The sequence below is a fragment of the Protopterus annectens genome, chromosome 12.part0 (assembly GCF_019279795.1).
Source record: "Protopterus annectens isolate FY-2018-M chromosome 12.part0, PAN1.0, whole genome shotgun sequence".
In the NCBI taxonomy this organism is placed as follows: domain Eukaryota; kingdom Metazoa; phylum Chordata; order Ceratodontiformes; family Protopteridae; genus Protopterus; species Protopterus annectens.
In genome coordinates, this window is record NC_056746.1 from 1309259688 (window position 1) to 1309278358 (window position 18671).

At 39.3% G+C, this 18671-nt stretch overlaps 1 protein-coding gene across 1 annotated transcript in view; it reads right to left on the reverse strand.

Moving 5' to 3' along the window:
* Positions 1 to 18671, reverse strand: part of LOC122817164 (DNA (cytosine-5)-methyltransferase 3B-like) — a 1566941-nt gene that overhangs the window by 243947 nt on the left and 1304323 nt on the right. Inside the window, exon 19 of the mRNA XM_044090371.1 lies at positions 16834 to 16919. Coding sequence (XP_043946306.1) covers positions 16834 to 16919 — 86 coding nt within the window. The remainder of the gene's footprint in view (positions 1 to 16833; positions 16920 to 18671) is intronic.

Sequence of the window (18671 nt, forward strand, 5' to 3'; positions counted from 1 at the left end):
GCAGCATTATCCTTTAGCGTGGGGGCTGTGAAACTTATCACCTCTGTCTTAAGTAAGGTGAAGTTTGCTTTAGAAAAGCTTTTTACTGTGGTTTCCTTAGTTGGGGGTGGTGGTGGGGTGTGGACATCCAGAGTGATTAGTTTATGGTCTGATCTAACCAGTGACGGGATTACCTCCGGTGTGGAACACCTGTCGCCCATGTTGGTGATGACCAGGTCCAATATGTTTTCACCTCTGGTAGGGAAGTTTACCAGCTGATCCAGGGCATTTGAGTTGATGAATTCCAGGAAGCGCTGGGCCTGGGAATTTGTACTCGAGTAGTTTTCCCAGTGAATGGTAGGGTAATTGAAATCGCCCAATATCAGGGTGTTCGGAAGGACCTTCATTTTTTCCAGTGTCTCCTGAAAGGTGGAGTGGTGGTCCTGGGTCATGGAGGGTGATCTGTAGCAGGCCACAATTTGCATTGCAGATTTGCCCAATGTTAGTTGCACATGGATGATCTCAGAGGTATCATGCTGCGCCACTAACCTGGAGGTGTAGGTATCCTTGATGAATATGGATACACCCTCTCCTTTTGTGTTTCGATCCATGTTCTGTGGCCGAAACGTGTGGTATGAGTTGTAGCCCGGTAGTGCTGGGGTGCTCTCTGGAGCCTTGAACCAGTTTTCAGTTATTGCACAGATGTCAACGTTCTCCATACTGAGGAGTGCTTTCAGCACGTGCATTTTGAGATTTAAACTCCTGACGTTGAGTAGCATAACCCTCAGGTTTTTGTTAATTGTGCTGTTTACGGAGGTGGGTTTGACTTTTGAGCCTTGCCTAAAAAAGGCACTATGGAGGCAGCAAGAGCCTTGGCCAGTATTCGAAAGCCTAGGGGTGACAGGTACAAGCCGTCTCTTGCGAAGCAATGCGGCTTGTCAAGCATGTCGTCCCAGGCTGACAGACACTGGATCCCCTGCCAACTGTTGAAATTGATCATTTTTTTCTTTATACTGAGGTATCATTCTTGGTGAGGGCAGAATGCTACTCAGAGTCAGGGTCATAACAGCCTGGGCTGCATGATCAGAGAGCTCTTCCATGTCTCTTTTCATGTAGTCCAGAGAGGTACGTCTGAGGTCATTCACACCAACATGAACAATGAAAGAGTCATATTTGTACTCGTTCTGGAGTGACTTGAGTGCTTGTGTTATATGGCGGATTCTGGCTCCCGACAGGCAGCTAACAGTAACCTTCTGCTTGTCCAGCCTAGTGAGTGGGATGTCAGTGTGCCTGACTATAGAGTCACCTATTACTAGTGTGTTAGGTATGTTATTTCACCTTAAGGGCTGTGATTGTGCGGCACACTGATTTTGTGTTTTATGTGTTGTCTGGTTTGTGATGGGAAGTGCAGGTTGGTTGGCTGTCTGCTTTGGAGGTCTGTGATGCTTTTGCAGGTTTTTATTTAGAGCCTCCGAGTATGATTTTGTGCATTTATGTGTATTTTTTGCCAGTGCTGTTTTCGTATGTCGGTGTGCGGCTGGAGGTGTGGTGCAAGTGTTAACCTTCTCCTCGACTGACTGTTCCAGTCTTGGGTGGAGACAGCTTAGCTTCCAGTTTGGGTGTATAATTGCATCTCTCGCATATGCTAGTGTTTTGTGGTAGGAGGAGAGGGTTGCCTGTGTACATGAAGCAGTTGTAACATTGCCTCAGGATACCCAGATTCACCAGCTGGACTGGAGAGTTCCCCATGAAGTTACCCTTTGGTCATGTCTGAATAGTAGGGTGAGCTGCTTAGTCACTTGATTGGTGAGGGGTGAATAAAGAGCGTTGCCCTGCTGGGCAATCAGTGTCAGGGAATATTAGTGCTTGCTATTAGGTCTGAGCAAGTGCTGGGCTGTAAGATGCTTTTCGTGTGCTTAGGTTGAGAGTTAGACTACTTTCAAGGGAAAAACTGAAGAGGAGACTTAGTGGAGCCGGGAATGGCAAAATAGAAAAAATATATATATATATTTTCAGTTTCTCTGACCCTTTCTGTAACCACTGTTCACCACAAATGGAATAAGTCCTACTGCAGATGGGTGGGTGTGACGTGGGAGCAATAAACAGGAAGAAGCTAAGTAGAACATTGTCAGGACTCTTCTAATTTCCACTGCCATGTGACAGGTCTGGATGATGGACATCAGGGGTGTCCAACAATCCGGCCCACCGAGGCATTTTATCTGGCCTTCAGTATGACCTATAACAAACTGTTTTGAATGGACAGATACATATTGTACATGGTAATGTGCCCCCCCCCAAACCTTTTCAAGTATGATAACTGGCCAATGAACTGTATGGTAAGTGGCCCCCAAGTCAAAAAAGTTGGACACCTCTAGTGACCCCTCTGGACTAAATGCATAAAGAGCAATGATGGGGCTACAGTGAACATGCACTGACACTAGGACTTGTCACTCCAACCTACCCAGGAACCAGTGCAAGGCAAGACCAAAATAAAAAAGAGAGAGAGGTAAGCAGCAATATGAGAAAGTATAAGAGACACGCCAGCTGTCTAAGTGACTACGATTGAATTTTCATTCTTTTTCATTGTTCACAATATTCATTTACCAAAAACAATGCAAGTTCAACCACAGTTGGGAAGGCAAATATGAGCTATCAGGAGGACAATCAAAATAAGTTCAAGAATTAGATTAGTACATCTCCTGTGCAATAAAACTGAATTCATACCCTGAGCTAGCCACAGGTAGGTATTTGTCCAAAAAGAACATATCAGTTCAAGACACTTCTTTACTGTTTAAGAACCATGATTATTCGTATGTCAGAATTTCATCACAGTGTTCTGAAATAAATGCAATGTCACTACTTTAAAGACTGCTCAGACTTGGAAGAATCTCGAGCTCGAAGTCAGCTGAGAAACAGGATAACATTTACATAATGACCACATTGTTCAGCTGTTCTTTCTTCCTGTTTTAGTCTGAAAAACAGTTCTCAACAATGAACTTCCTCTATTAGGAAAGACTTCACTGGCTGGAGTCTGTAGTACTGTTAGCTACAAACTATGAAAAATCTGTAAAAGAATTATCTATTTTGTATGAATCAGAGAAAGTAATACAGCCTACTGTATTCCTTATTGTGTCTAGAAACTACACTCTGATCCTAGCCTTCATTACCTCACTGCACACACACACACACACACACACACACACACATATATATATATATATATATATATATATATACACACACACACACACACACACACACACACATATATATATATATATATATATATATATATACACACACACACACACACACACACACACACACACACACACACACACACACACACACACACACACACACAGATATATGCAGTCACAAAGGCAGAATATCTCACCCTTGCATCATGAACTTCAGAAAACACAACAGAACAAGCACTGTCCACATAACCAAAGTTCTTAAGGAAATAAATCCGAATCAGCCAGTCTACACCACAGAAAAACAAATTTATTTAGCGCTTTCGTCTTGGTTAATACCAAGACTTCTTCAGAATAAAAAAAACACACCAAGCAAGAGCTTAAATATACTATATATTATTATTTTATTTATTTATTTACATTTGTTGACAGGGAGAGTCCGACTGGACACAGGTCCGTTTTCAGCGGAGGCCCAGGGAGAAAAGCTCCACATTAAGTATTATTTGTATTATACAGTTAAAAACATAGCATTTAAATATAGACATTAGTCCAGTTAAGGACGCAAGACAAGAAGAAAACAGATGTAAAACAGCTGTAAAACATAGTACAATTTTAAAATATGGTGACATATACTAAACATGGTTACAAATGTAGTTGAGATTCATCAGTAAACAATTGATACAATCTGTTTCTGAGGTACATAACAGCCATTAGCAGTTGCTGCTACAAGAAGTTAGTATTATGTGGTAGGTAGCTGGGAACATGAGTAGCCAAGCTTGCTAAGAGTAGGTTGTTGATAGGGGGCTGAGAGAGGTAGTGGGTGGGGGGAGTGGATGGTATTAGAGGGGGGGCTGCAAGGGCATATCTGGCAAGTTTTGAAGTGTGATTTTTGGTAAGGATTTAAAGTGGGTGCAAGAAGTTACAGAGGTAATTGAGGATGGGAGGGAGTTCCAAAGTTTGGCTATAGTGCAGGAGAATAATGCTTCTCCAGCAGAGCTAATGGCTCTTGTGACCTGTAGGAGGTTTTTGTGGCTGGATCTTAGTGGTCTCGTGGTTATGTAGGGTTGGAGTAGATTCTGAGGGGATGGGACTTTTAGTGGTTGGTTTATTAGTTTGTGGGCGAGTGTGAGTTGGAACCACTGAAGGAGGTGGGGGAGCTCTAGCCAGCCCAGTTCTGCTAGTGAGAGACAGTGGTGAGTACAGTAGGAAGCTTCTGTGGTGAATTTGGCGATTTTGTTGTAGCAGGTTTCGAGCTTATTTAGATCGCATTGTCTAAGGTTAGTAAATATTGGAGAGGCGTAGAGTAGGGTAGAGATAAGATGAGAATTTGCTACCGAAATTTTAGCTGCTTTGGTAAGTAGTTGCTGATTTCTATATAATGCTCCTAATTTTTTGTGCACTTTTTTAATTGTCATGGAAATGTGAATGTCAAAGTTCAGTTTATTGCCTATTTCTATTCCTAGTAATTTGGTGTGTTTTGTAGGATGGATGGTGGTGTTGTCTTTTGCTGTGATGTTAAAGTGAGAGCTGTCTAGGGTAAGTTTGGTGGGTTGGAAGATTAGTAATTTTGTTTTGTTTGGGTTGAGTATTAGTTGGGCATTGGATAACCAAGTTTCAATAGAAGAAAATGCTTCCTGTGTGACTTTTTGCAGTTCTGGTAGGGAGTGGACTGTGCAGATGATGGCTGAGTCATCTGCATATTGTATGAGTGTGCCATGTGTTGTAGCTGAGGTTAGATTATTGGTGAAAATAGAGAAGAGTAGGGGTCCCAGGATAGACCCTTGGGGAACTCCTATGGAGACTGGTAGTTGGGGGGATTGGTTGTCCTGCCAAACAACTGCTTGTTGGCAGTCAGATAGGTAACCCTGAAACCAGTTGATCACTGGTTGAGAGAAGGATATGTTACTGAGAAGAGAGATGAGTTGTTTGTGTGGGACCATGTCGAAAGCTTTAGAGAGGTCTAGGAAGGTAGCTGAGGAGAGATAACCTGCATTTTTATTTTGTAGGATAGTGTTAGAGAAAAAGAGTAAGACGGTGGTGGTGCTATGGTTGGGTTGGAAACCGTGTTGTGTGTTGGAGAGGAGGTTGTTAGCAAGGAGGTGATCTGAGACTTGAGAATGAATGCATCTCCCTAGTATCTTGGAGAGTGGCGAGAGAAAAGCTACAGGGCAGTAACTGGTTAGATCTGTGGATGGGGCCTCCTTTGTGTAGGGGAATTATGTGTGAGACTTGCCATAGTGTAGGAATATAACTTTCTGACAGCGATCTGTTAATCAAGAGTGATACGGGGTAGGCTAGAGCATCAGCTGCAAGTTGAATGTATTCACCTGGGAGATTGTCTGCTGCTAATCTGGTGGTTTTAAGTTTAATTAGTAGTCATTTTATTTTGGAGGTAAGAACAGGAGAGAAAGAGGAGCTAGTTGGGAGATTGTTAGTTCTAGTTGATGATGTGGGTTTATGGGGGGGGGGGGGTTGTGTTGTCTAGCTAGTGATAGTACGGTTTGTGTGAAGTGATTGTTGAAAGAGGTACCAATATTTTCGGAGGAGTGAGTTAAGTTAGGAGTGGGTGTACTTACTTTACCTGGGTGGAGGATGGAGTTTATTGAGGACCAGAATTGTTTGGAGTTATGTTGGGAGGAGGTAAGGGCAGACTGGTAGTATTGGATTTTGTCCTGTTTTATAAGCTTTTTGGTTCTATTGCGTAGTTCTAGGAATTTTTGCCTAGTAGAGGGGGTTTTGGTTTTGCACCAGTTGTCCCACGCTATATCCCCGTTTTTCATTTCAGACTTCGTGTTTTTTTGTAGCCATGGGGATTGTTAGGCTCTAGTTCGGGAATGTCTTATGGGGGCGTGGTAATTAAGGATGCTTAGGAATGTTTTATTAAAGTAGTCAACTGCATCATCTAGTTTGAGGTATTTTAGAGGCTGCCAGTTACAGTCTTTTAGGGATGAGCTGAATGAGAGAGGGCTGAAGTTAGTTGTTTGCGTATTTGACGATAGATGATGGGTTTCGCTTTATAAAGCTGTTTTCTTAGTAAGAAGGTTGGGGAGTGATCACTGAAGCTGTCAGATAAGCAGCCTGCTATATATAACTGGGGGCTCTTATCGACTAGTATCCAATCAAGGGTAGTATGTTTGTTGGAGTTATTTATCCTAGTAGGTGACTGGACTAGTTGGGTGAAACCATGAAGATTTACATGATGGGTTGGGTGGTTGCTAGAGCAGGATTGCCAGTCAGTGTTGAAGTCTTCTAGAATTAAAGTTTCTTGGGGTAGGTGGTGGGTAGTCCAGCTGAGGAGGTTTTCAAGTGGAGGGATGTTGTGGCCAGGTGGGAAGTAGCAACCTATTATGTTTAGGGTTTTATTTTTGGTTTATTTTAAGGTTGGTATATATTATTTCTTCCTTACCTATTTGGGGAGCTGCTAACTTTAAGATCTGGATGTCTAGATGCTGCTTAAATATTATAGCTATACCACCTCCTTTTTTGTTTACTGGGTCTACTCTTAGTACAGTGTAACCAGTAGGGAGGATTTGCTCATTAGTAATGCGTGGTTTTAACCATGTTTCTGTAAGGATCACTACATCAGGGGAGTAGAAGTATATGTTGGCATGGAATTCATGCACCTTGTTGCATATACTTCTAATATTTAGGCTTATCAGAAGGAGGTCGGTTGGCTTTCTATTGGCTGTGATTTGGGAGATGTGGTTTGTAGTCTGATTATTAGGGGAGGGGTTAAAGATAGAGGGGCCAGGATTAGGATGGATGTCTCCACTGAGTGCTAGGTTGGATATGGATGAGATTATTAGTTTTATCAATTTCTGTATATGCTTGCTTATAAGGGAAGTTTTTTGATTGTGTTCTGTGGGCAATAGGTATGGTGGTAGGGTTATGTTAGGTTGTGAGGTTGTTTTTAGTTTAGGTATTGTGGTCTGTAGTCTATATAGAGGGTGTATTGGGAAGGTTGTTGAACTGATGACAGAGTAGTAGAGTAGAGGTGGGATATGAGTGGTGGTGTGTGTGGTGGTACAGTGGTAGTGGTTGAGTGCAGGAACTGTGGAGGTTTGGTAAGATGTGATGTATGCAAGGAGTGTGCATGCAGTGAGAATAAGTATGGTGTGCTTGTACACATTAGCTGAGTAGGAGGTGTAGTAGTGAGAAGTGGTAGGAGGAAGCATAGGTGTGGTGATGTTATAGGTAGAAGGGTGGGAGGGGTTACTGTTTGTAATAAAGGTAGGACCACTGGGGGTGGGTGGAAATTGGGGGAAGGGAGAGGAGCGTAGCGGGCAACAGATGAAGGAAGACTATCAGTAGGTTTATAGGTTATAAAGAAAAGGGCTGGCCCTGATTAGGCTGCATTTGTTCTTGTGGGGAGGGGGAGGATCAGAATAGACCAGAAAAGTGGTGGATAGCAATAGTATGATAAAAAGGACTGGCCCTGATTTCACAGATATTCATTTTTCTGTGGTATAGACTGGCTGATTTGGATTTATTTCCAGAAGAACTTTGGTTCTGTTAACACACACACATATATATATATATATATATATATATATATATATATATATATATATATATATATAAGAAATTAACTTCGTGACAGTAACAGCATTCAAAAAAATAGTAAATCACACCAACAACTCTTGTAGTACTTTAGCGCTTTCATCTTATTTGTTATCAAGACTTATCAAGTCTTGAACAAGACTTATTATCAAGATTTATTATCAATATATATATATATATATATATATATATATATATATATGGTTTACCTTTAAAATGTTGAGGTGCACATCTGTGATGGTCAGATGTGTGAAAGGCTGCTTGCAAAAGTTCATATTAGCGAACTATAAATTGTCGAGCACAAAAGAGCGAATGACCGTGTGCATTCGCTCATGTGAATTTGGCATTCCGAGTGGAGATCGCACTACAGTGGGGATTGGGACATGTACCCCTTCCCTCACTGTAGTGTGATCTAGGAGTTAGTCTATAAAATTAGCAGGGGGTGTGGGGGTGCAGGGGGGCTTGCCCTCCCCGCATAATGGTCTTAGGAGACATCTGGAAATGACGGGTGTGTCTAACAAAGACAACATTCCCGGAGTGTCGACTTTCTTTGGGTAGCAGATTCCCTCTTTTAAAGATTCAATGCTACAGTTTCTGACATTATGAGTCGAGTACACAAACAGTCGCACGGTTTACTATCAAAATATCGAAAGTAACATATCCAACAGCCATGTGTTTGACATTCATAATATCGAAATTCATGTTAACTAACTTACATTACTCGACAGTCATAAGGAGTATGAGATCCGCAGTTGGCCATACGACTGTCGAACAAATGTATGTCGTTGCTGTTGAATGTCGCTTTTCATTGTGAAGGAAACAAAGAAGTTCATCTGTGAGCATACAGAGACCAGAGTTTTCACAATAAAACATAAGGTAGCATCCATTCTAAGCAAAATAAAATGCCCTTTCTAAAGTAAATCAAAAGAAGACAAAATATCTTCCATGTTGATAGAAAAAATATAGAAACTCAAGCCGGTTTATGTTGGCTACAAACTCTCTAATAGAAATGGCAAAATAAGGTATATACAGAGACTGCAAAAGAGCTTAGTGAATAACAGGTCTGTAAAGTAAGTCAAGGTTTGAAAAATAACAGCAAATAGTCTTACTGTAATGTATGAAAAGATGTATTAATACTTTATTAGCTGAGGTTATCCTAAAACTAGAGTCACAAATCATTGCTGCAAAGTGAGTTTAAGCTGTTAGTATGAAAACTGTGGAAACTGTTTGAAATGTAAAACCTAATTAACAAGCCAAGAGCAAGGAGAAGAAAATCCTCATTCATAAGTCATAATTAATTCAATTATAGTCTAAAAGTTTCAGATGAAAGATGATGATTTCAAGAAAACTTAAGAAATCATCTGATTATGTTATAAATTAAGGCTGATTCACAGTGCCTAACACAAAAGAAAGTACACTGCAAGACCTTTCATGGCACACTGACTACTGAAATGACATTAAAAGTAATGGAAAATACATTAGGCTGTGAAATGCTCTGTAACTCTCTCGAGTTTTATAAAGTAGGAGAGAAGAATACACATATTCAGGTAATTTAACTTGCAAATGTTTGCCTTCTATTTAATGCTCCAAAAGAGAAGTGATTTTGCCCCTAAAGGTGTTGTGGATCTTGTCACTAAACATTACGGCTTTTAGGATGTTTATGTACATCGTATACATGTAATTCCAGAAATTCATCTGTGTCAAATGTGTCATTAGTTAAACTACACTATATGTCCGGGCAACTTTTGATGGAAATGCAACAAGATTTGTGAGGGATGTGTTGGGAGTATACTACTATTGCTGTGTCCCAGGTTGTATTTCAAGGAGACTACAGGGATATGTCACTATCACGTGGGATTATTATGGTGTTTCTGTAATGCACTTTAAAATGTATACTGTAATGCTTTGCACAGCTTAGGACTATCGGTTCACAGTTTGCAGCACTTCAGCAAGTAAATAGAAAAGAAAAGTCGACATTAACATCGACATGGAAATATTGAATTTCTGTGTCGATCTTTTAACCTACTTAATATGCATGATGTCGATCTTATGCATCCACGTTTTCAACGTTTGTACATCTGAATTTCAAGTATTTGATAGTAAACCACAGTTGCACATGTGTGTTGGGACATTTTAAAGGTAAACTATATATATATATATATATATATATATATATATATATATATATATATATATATATGAGTCTACTTGAAAACATCGACACGCCAAAACGCAGACGACGAGAACACCGAGACCAGAAGATCGACAACTGAGATGACCGACAGTTTAAAAGCCCGACGCTGAGATCACCGACATGTTAAGGTAAGTGTGCGATAGTGACAGACTTTAAGGTTAGGGGCGGGTTAAGTCAGTTAAGGTTAGGGCGCGGGTTAGGTGAGTGTGCGATAGTGACGGAACGTAGGGTTAGGGTTTGGGTTAAGGTTAGTGCATAGATAGTTGTGTATGTAAGGTTTAGTGTAGGTTTGTAAGGTTTTTTGTGTGCTTGTGTTGTGTGTGTGTTTTTCGGAAAAGGTATTTGTTTTGTTTTGTTGATTGTGGGGATTGTGGTTTGTCGGGCATGTGAAGTTTCGTGCTTTTAAACTGTCGGTCATCTCAGTTGTCGATCTTCCGGTCTCAGTGTTCTCGTCGTCGGTGTTTTGGCGTGTCGGTGTTTTCAGGTAGACATATATATATATATATATATATATATATATATATATATATATATATATATATATATATATATATATATATATATATATGTGTGTGTGTGTATGTATGTATCTATATATATATATATACATACATGCGTGTGTGTGTGTGTGTGTGTGTGTGTGTGTGTGTGTGTGTGTGTGTGTGTGCATATACATATATGTGTGGGTCACTATCAGTTGATCGAGCTTTCAGAAACTTAAAATTCATATGGTCGAGACCATATAATTGAGTTTTTGAACACTCAAAGCTTTTGAATGGAGACTGCGGAACAGTGAGGATCCGGAATTACCCTTTTCCTCACTATAGTGCAATCTCAGAGTTGGTATATATAATGTGTAAGGGACGTGGGTGCAAAGGTACATTTTTGTGTTTGGAAATTCAATCTTATGGTCTCTCCACCATATGAATTTCGGGTTTCTGAAAACTCGATCATCTGACATTGACCTCTCTCTAGATATATATATATATATATATATATATATATATATATGTGTACATGTGTGTGTGTATGTGTGTATATGTGTATGTTTTATTTATTTATTTAACATTTGTTGGCCGGGAAAGTCTGACTAGGTTCCACAGATCCTGTTTTCAGCGGAGGCCCGGGGAGAAATGCTCTAGAAGCATGTCTTTAGAATGTGGGAGGAAACCGGTGTACCCAGAGGAAACTCACACAAACATAGGGAGAACATGCAAACTCCACACAGAAGGCACCCCAGTTGAGAATCGAACCGGAGAACCTCTTGCTGTGAAGTGACAGCATTAACCGCTTCATCACTGTGCCGCCCAGTCTATATATATATATATATATATATATATATATATATATATATATGTGTGTGTGTGTGTGTGTGTGTGTGTGTGTGTGTGTGTGTGTGTGTGTGTGTGTGTGTGTGTGTGTGTGTGTGTGTGTGTGTGTGTGTGTGTAGTGATATTTAAACTGTACATACCTCACAGTTCAGTAGAAAACATTGTACATTTAATGCTCAATAGAAAAATAAGGCTGACTTTGACATAGATCAACATTATGTAAGTCAGTAACAAGTGAAATAAAAATAAACATTTCAGCCACACAGACGGCAATGCTCAAAACAGGTGCTATAAGCAAATAAGTGCATCTGCTGATAATCCCAAATACAACTCCGTCTTCTTGATCAGAAGTAAGATAAAGTCTTAGACCAACAATCATTTACTTTAAGTCATACACTTACCTTGCAGCAGATAATTCTTAAAGGGACCAGTCCTTATTTCCAAACTAACATGCCATTTTCCCTTGTTTAATAATGCTGCTTATTCAGCAAATATAGCATTCATGTTTCACGTGACCCTGGCTCACCTAAAATGGCTAGCGTATGCCAGTATTTTGCCTTTCCCAGGCTTTATACTGGTGGAACTACCATGCAGTGTTTGTGTGTGTGTGTGTGTGTGTGTGTGTGTGTGTGTGTGTGTGTATACGTGAGCACATTATTTGTCTGAGAGTATAGGTGTGGGTCCCCTCTCATTGATTGGAAAGGGTGGAGGTTTTAACAAATGGTCTTTTCAATGAATGGCCACTTTACTAAAGGGCTGTGCTTCTGAATCAGGTAAGAGGGCTGTGAAGGCTGCCAGCCAAGCTAGACAGAATTTTGTAAATAATTCTATGTCATTTGTGAACAGTAATATGATTTGTATGCTTGCCTTAGAAATGTAGGAAAACTATATGTTTTGCACTGATCTTCAAGGTTGTACCCACAGTGAACCCTGCTGGAAAAGAGCAGAAATGTGTATAAACTACATGCCTATGCAAATGCATGTGTTGATGGTAAGGGCTGGAATATACTGAGTTAAATTGCAAACTCTAAGAAAATATGTAGAACTTGTTTATGACTCTCTTATCTCTGTGTCAGCTCAAAGCAGACACAATGTCTAAAGTTGTAGGCTTTCCTACTGTCTGGAAGCAAAGGTAATTACAAGTTTCGAAGGTCATTGTTTTACGACTTCCAGTTTCAGGCAAGCTTCTAAGGGAGAAGTGTCAACTTCTGAGAGGTAAGTATTTTTAACAGAGACATGTTAAATTTTAAGTTCCTGCTAGCCTGGGAACTAAGGCAGAGGTGACAAGAATAATGTAATTTAAGATGATTCAGCAGAAATGGTTGTTAGTAATTTAAAGAACTATCTCAGAGAGAAAGTCTGTTCATTTAGTATTTTGTTCTGGACCTGTAAACAGCTCTTCAGCACTTCTCTTCTATATTTGCCTGAGTCTCTAAGTAAAACTTAGATCATAGTATCTCTCTTAGAGACAGATAGGAATATAGTAAGATTAGTCTAGATGTTTTCTGTATTTATGTGAGACTGCCCTGGAATGTTGTTTTAAAGTATCTCCTGTGATTCTGAACTCTATTGTCACTATGTTGATTTAATGAATATTATCTTGTGCTTTTATTATTTACTATTAAATATATTTAAACCTTTTAACTGTGACTGGTTATGTTTAGAGATATTTAAGCTCTGAGAGTACTTGTATATGTACTTGGTGATACTGTACAGGCCACTCCTAAATAGCCTTAAAAGTTCTTGTCACACTTATTTGGATAACAGTCACATTACACAGTAAAAATGGGCACCCTTTGGAAAGGGCCTTTATAGTAGCTGATAAGGCTGGTTGGTGTCAGGTATGGTATGGGCAGAAGGAGGCACAGCTAGAGAACCTGTGCCAGCCTTCCCCAGGAGTGTCTGTGTGTTTGTATATAAATCAAACCTCAAAGTGTGTGAGTGTCAGCTACTTGGGCAGGGACAAGAAGCACTGGTTTGACGGAGAGGGTGCTGGAGGTTTTGGCTTGACCACTCGGCTGAGATCTGAACCCCCATAGCTGTGCCAGTGGGGAGTCTTATTGGGGATCTGGAGAGAGAGGGAAAAAACAGACCAAGACTGGCTGTGATCTCTGTGTGTTCTTAAGGGAAAATGTATTTTACTCTGTGTGTACTTGTCATCCTCCCAATGTGCATGTCCCTCACTGGTGTTAGTGGTGAGGACTGAGGGTCCTTGATTACTGGGCCAGTACAGGAGCATCACAAGGGTTATTATTAGGGATGGGGGGGGGGGCGTGTGAGAGTGTTTGCAAGTTACAGTTAGACTTCAGTAAGTGGATAGATTGTGTGTGTGGGTGCATGTGTGTGAGTTTTGAAGTTAATGTTAGGATAAGGGGAGAGTTTTTAGGAGTGTATGTGTGTGTGTGTTAGGATTAGCGTAAGGGTTAGTTAAGGGGATAGCGTGTGTGTATGCATGTGCGTGTATGGGAGCACACTATATGTGTGCTGTACATGTCAAAGCAGTATTGTGTAGTGCTAGTGTAACAGAAAGGATTTTCCTAAGGTAAACATTCGGGTTTGAGTTAAGGTTAGTGTTAGCAAGCATTAGTAAAGCGGTAAAGAGGGTGAAGTACTCAAATAATGTAGTAGGTGTGTTAAATCACTGAACAAAAAATACAAAACAAAACAAAAAACACCAAAAAGTAAAGAAAGACTCTACTAACTAGTTTAGCATTTTCACTGTAAAAGTGAAATAGGACTTCATCAGAATAAAAGCAACAATTGAAGCACATGCAATCAAAATACATATAGCTACAAGTAATAAATTCTGCATCTTGAAAAAAGATACAGCCTGTTTCACTTCAAGTACTCAAACTGAATTGCTTGTTGTGTGTTTGCTCAAGCTGAGATGCTCAGGGTTGTCTTAATTGTTCTTAACATGTTTAGACTAATTGTGATGCATTAGTCTTACTCAGAGACTGCAGTATCCCAGACATATAGCAAGCATCGGTCTTCATTTTTTTTAATACTCTCTCTCTCTCTCTCTTTAACTCTCTATCTCTCTCTCAGAGATGACATCCCCAAATGGGAATAATAAAGTCTGACACTGTGGGAAGGTGAAGATTCCCATAAAGGGGAGCACGTACTTGTCCTTAGGGAAAAAAACAAAAAACTTTGCTTACTTTTCTTTTTTTGCAAGAAATGATTATCGCTTCAAATTTTGGTGACCTGATGGTCTATGTACTTGAGGTAACAGTTTTGTGAGGGTCAGTATGAGGACATTTTGCGAGGGGACAGGGGCTCAAGATGTCAGAGTGGAACTAAACATCCTATCATCGAAAAAGTTTTATGAGTGTTAAACAACAGTTTAACAGTGTAGGTTTCAGACATACTCATCCCCCCAAAGTGGCACAACTGCTGCTCTTCGACCTAATGTGCCACAAATTCAGATGCCTACCTGTTCACTAGGAGACCAAAAATAATAAATACAGTTAGGCACACTGGTTGTGAAACAGAAGAATGCAAAAGGGAAAAAAGTTGTGCTTACCAAGATGCTTTTTTAGAACATCTGCGTACCACAACTTACATTCGGAATGACTAGGGAAATGTAATGCCATGCAATACAGTTTAATTTAAAATACATTCTTTTACTTACAGAATTCTTTGAAAATCCAGAGTACAATGAATTACTGAAAACCACAATGTGTTAATGTTCAGAGCCCTCCACCAACTGCCAGACCAGGGAATGAGTAAGGACCTGCATACTCATACCCTCTAAGTAAATATGCCAAAAACAAGATTGTTGTACCATGGACAAATTATATAAACCAGTTTTGGGGTCTGAGATTTGGCCTGCCCCTTTACCAACTTTTTATTTTTTATTCTTATTAAAGATTTTCTGAGTCATTACTTAGGCAAGTAAATACAGAATGATGGATTTATTAGTTTCACTGATAACAGCTTTTTCTGCTGGCTTATAGTTTCAGACAAATTGAAAACAAATTAACTGATTCACACACTCTGCAAGTCAGTTAAAAAGGTGAAAAATGTATGTGTGTTGGCAGGCTGGGCAGCAAATGCCTGGAGCTCCAAGTAACAGTTAAATTTAAATATAAGAAAATCCTTTAAGTTAACCAAGTGAAGCAGCTTTTTGCCCTATTTATTCAACTGAAATAGTTTTCTCACATAGAGGTTGCTTAATTACAAGAATTAATAATGCAAATTCAGTATCACAGTTAAGGTACATTTAACAATAGTGCTACACACATTCTGCCCAAAATCTGGGATGCTCTTCTTACCACAATAACCTCAACTACTAGCATATCCAACTTCAAAAAACTGCTAAAAACACACACAGCCAGTACATCGTTATGGACACCCAATACACCAGGTTAAGCTGTCCTCTAGGACAATAAACTACCTAGTATTCACGACAATGCAAATGCTAAACTAAGAAGGTATTACTTTCAACTATCCTAGCTACAGATCAAGGTTCACACACCTGATTTTTGTAAAAATCTATTGCACTGTACATTCAGTTGTAACCTTTTACTTCATGTACATCTCTTATACTGTTTGTCTTGCATGTATTTATTTTGAAAATGCCAATAATTTCTACTGTATTGTAGGTACTTTACATTGTCTGTATTAATGTGTATACACAATTGATGTCTATTAAATGTATCTTGTAGGGCTTATTTCCCCAGGCCTCTGCTGAAAAGGGACTTTTTTCCCCGGTAAACAAATGTAAAATAAATAAATAAATTAAATAAATAAATAGCATTGCAAGTTCAGAACTGAATGCAGTAAGCTCAGCTCTTTAAGTGTGAATACTTTAAAGGACGTGATATATAAATGTTAAATTGATCTAATCTGAAATTAAATTTCCTTTTCTATAATCCTGTCCTTAGTCTGCCACACAGAAAAAATATATATTTGGACTATGCTTTTCCCCATTTCCTGGTTGTAGATGATACTGCAGTTTCAACACACTAGTTTGGCTTTCCCACATCATTATATTTGGAAGTATATTACAGCATTTACTACATCTAAAGGCTCACCACTCACTTACTGGATGAGGGAAACCTCTGACTTGCTGTCTGTAGGTCTTAACAAAAGTAAGCAAATACTCTTTTTTTTCTTGAAGAAACAAGAAAAGAGATCCATAAAAAAACAGCTAGAGGCTTGCAAATGAGAAAATCAAAGAAAGTTACCAAATCATCTGACACTATCACAAGAGACACTCATAAAGTACTACTACTTTAGATATTTCTACTCTAAGATGATGGAAAGAAGTGCCTGAAGGAGAAGGGATAGGTCGAAGTAAATACCATTCTGTGCACACAGACTATACTGTGGGAATGAGAAGCCTTGATAAAAAAAAATAATAATAATAGTAAACAAAATTATTGCAGTATGTCTAGTCTCATCATGCCATTTTCATGTAGATTAAATAAAAAAGTGTTTTTTTTAAGCATTTACAGACATAAACACAGCAGGAACAAGAGTACTGAATAACAAAAATATGAACAAAAATATATGCTTTTATACATTTCTTACTATAGATGTTCTTTAAGGAATATTTGGGTATTACCTGTTCATTCCTGGTAAGTTTCCCCAAAAGTACCGGGCTCTGCGGGCAGCAGACACCTCAATGGCATCAATCATTACAGGATTACACTGCAAAATGAATGGATTTTTAAAAGTACATGAAATGAAGATTCTGAGCTGCTGTGCTTAGCATCAAAAGCAAATTAAACAACACATCAGGACCAGCTCCATAAATGAGAATTAAGAGCATTACACAACTCACTTATAAGAAAAACAACTATCTATGCTCTACGATCTCAACATGCAGGCAGTGGAGAGAAGGCCACACCCCAATATGAACAATTAATAAAACCCTGGAAAACTGGAGCACTGTTACTATCCTTACAAGACACAACATGTGACACAGCCGAGTGCTTCATGCCTCACACAAGGTACTGACATGTTGCTGCAAAGACTCTGCCCAGCTAGCACACTGAAATAGCCTGCTTCCCTGTCACATGACCACCAAGACTGCCTTTCACTATTTACACAGACAGGTAAAGTCTTCCAACTAGCCAGCACGGTATGTAGTCACACAAATGTATAGCAACTACAGAAAGAAGAAATCCAGGCAAAACGCAGCTTTGAGGTTAACATTAGAACAGACTACATTTTCTTAGTCAATAAGTATAATCTCATAACTTACATTATCTATACAGCTAGCAAAAAAAAAAACAAAAAAAAAAAAACACACACACTTGTATTTATTTTCATTATATTCATGTACTTGTAGTCTTGTTAAAAATTAACACTTTTTTCTCTTGCCATTCTGTGTAACAGCATGCTCTCTGTCATCCCAGACATATTAGAAGTTATTTAGTTCACCTATCACAAAAAATACTCTTGTACATCCATGCAGTTATCCCTACAGGACAGAAACAAGAAGAGGGATTACAGTGATACAGATACAGCAGGAAACAGCTTATCAGAATAGAAACCGAGAGATCTAAGTACCTGACTTTGACTAGAAAAAAAGGAAAAATGATGCAAACATAATTATTTTGCAGTGAGTTAACAAAATACATGATTCTTACACAACAGGTACAACTATAAATGCATATGTGTCTGAGTTAGACAATGAGCATGTTTGTACTGTCCCCATTCACTTATAAAGGGATTCTCCCAGGACAGTAGTGTTTCTCCTCTTATGTCCAAGTGATGCACTCTACAGTCACTCCCTTACCATTTTTAATTCCTATTTTCCATCTATCCCTTGCTCGTTTACACACCCCATGCAGTCTAATCTACTGAGGATATCTACAGCCTCCCAAAATACAATACTTGAAAATATACCTCTCCTTGATGTGGATCTGTTTACTTTTGCCTGTTGTTTATAGCCCCTTTACTTCCAGTTCTTGATCTTGAGTTCTACCCCCTTTATACTCATTCATGTCATCTCTCAAAAAAATACATAACATAGCACATACAAAAAATATTGCATGTGTAATCCACTGCTCTTCTGTCAAAATGTTTCATTTTTTCAGCTTTTCTTCACACAGCAGTTCAATATTTTTCTTTTTTATTTTATTTAACATTTGTTTACTAGGAAAGTCTGACTTGGAACGAAACCAATTTTCACCGGAGGCCTGGGGAGAAGCGCTCCAGAAACATGTCTTAGTAATGTGGAAGGAAACCGGAGCACCCAGGGGAAACTCACATGAATGCAGGGAAGACATGCAGACTCCGCACAGAAGGCACTCCAGCTGAGAATCAATCCAGAGACCCTCTTGCTGTGAGGTGACAACACTACCGCTGCACCACTGCGCCATATTTTTGGAATGCTTCTCTTTATGCTCTCAACAAACTTAAAATCTCCTTCAAGATACAGATCCGAAAGAACAG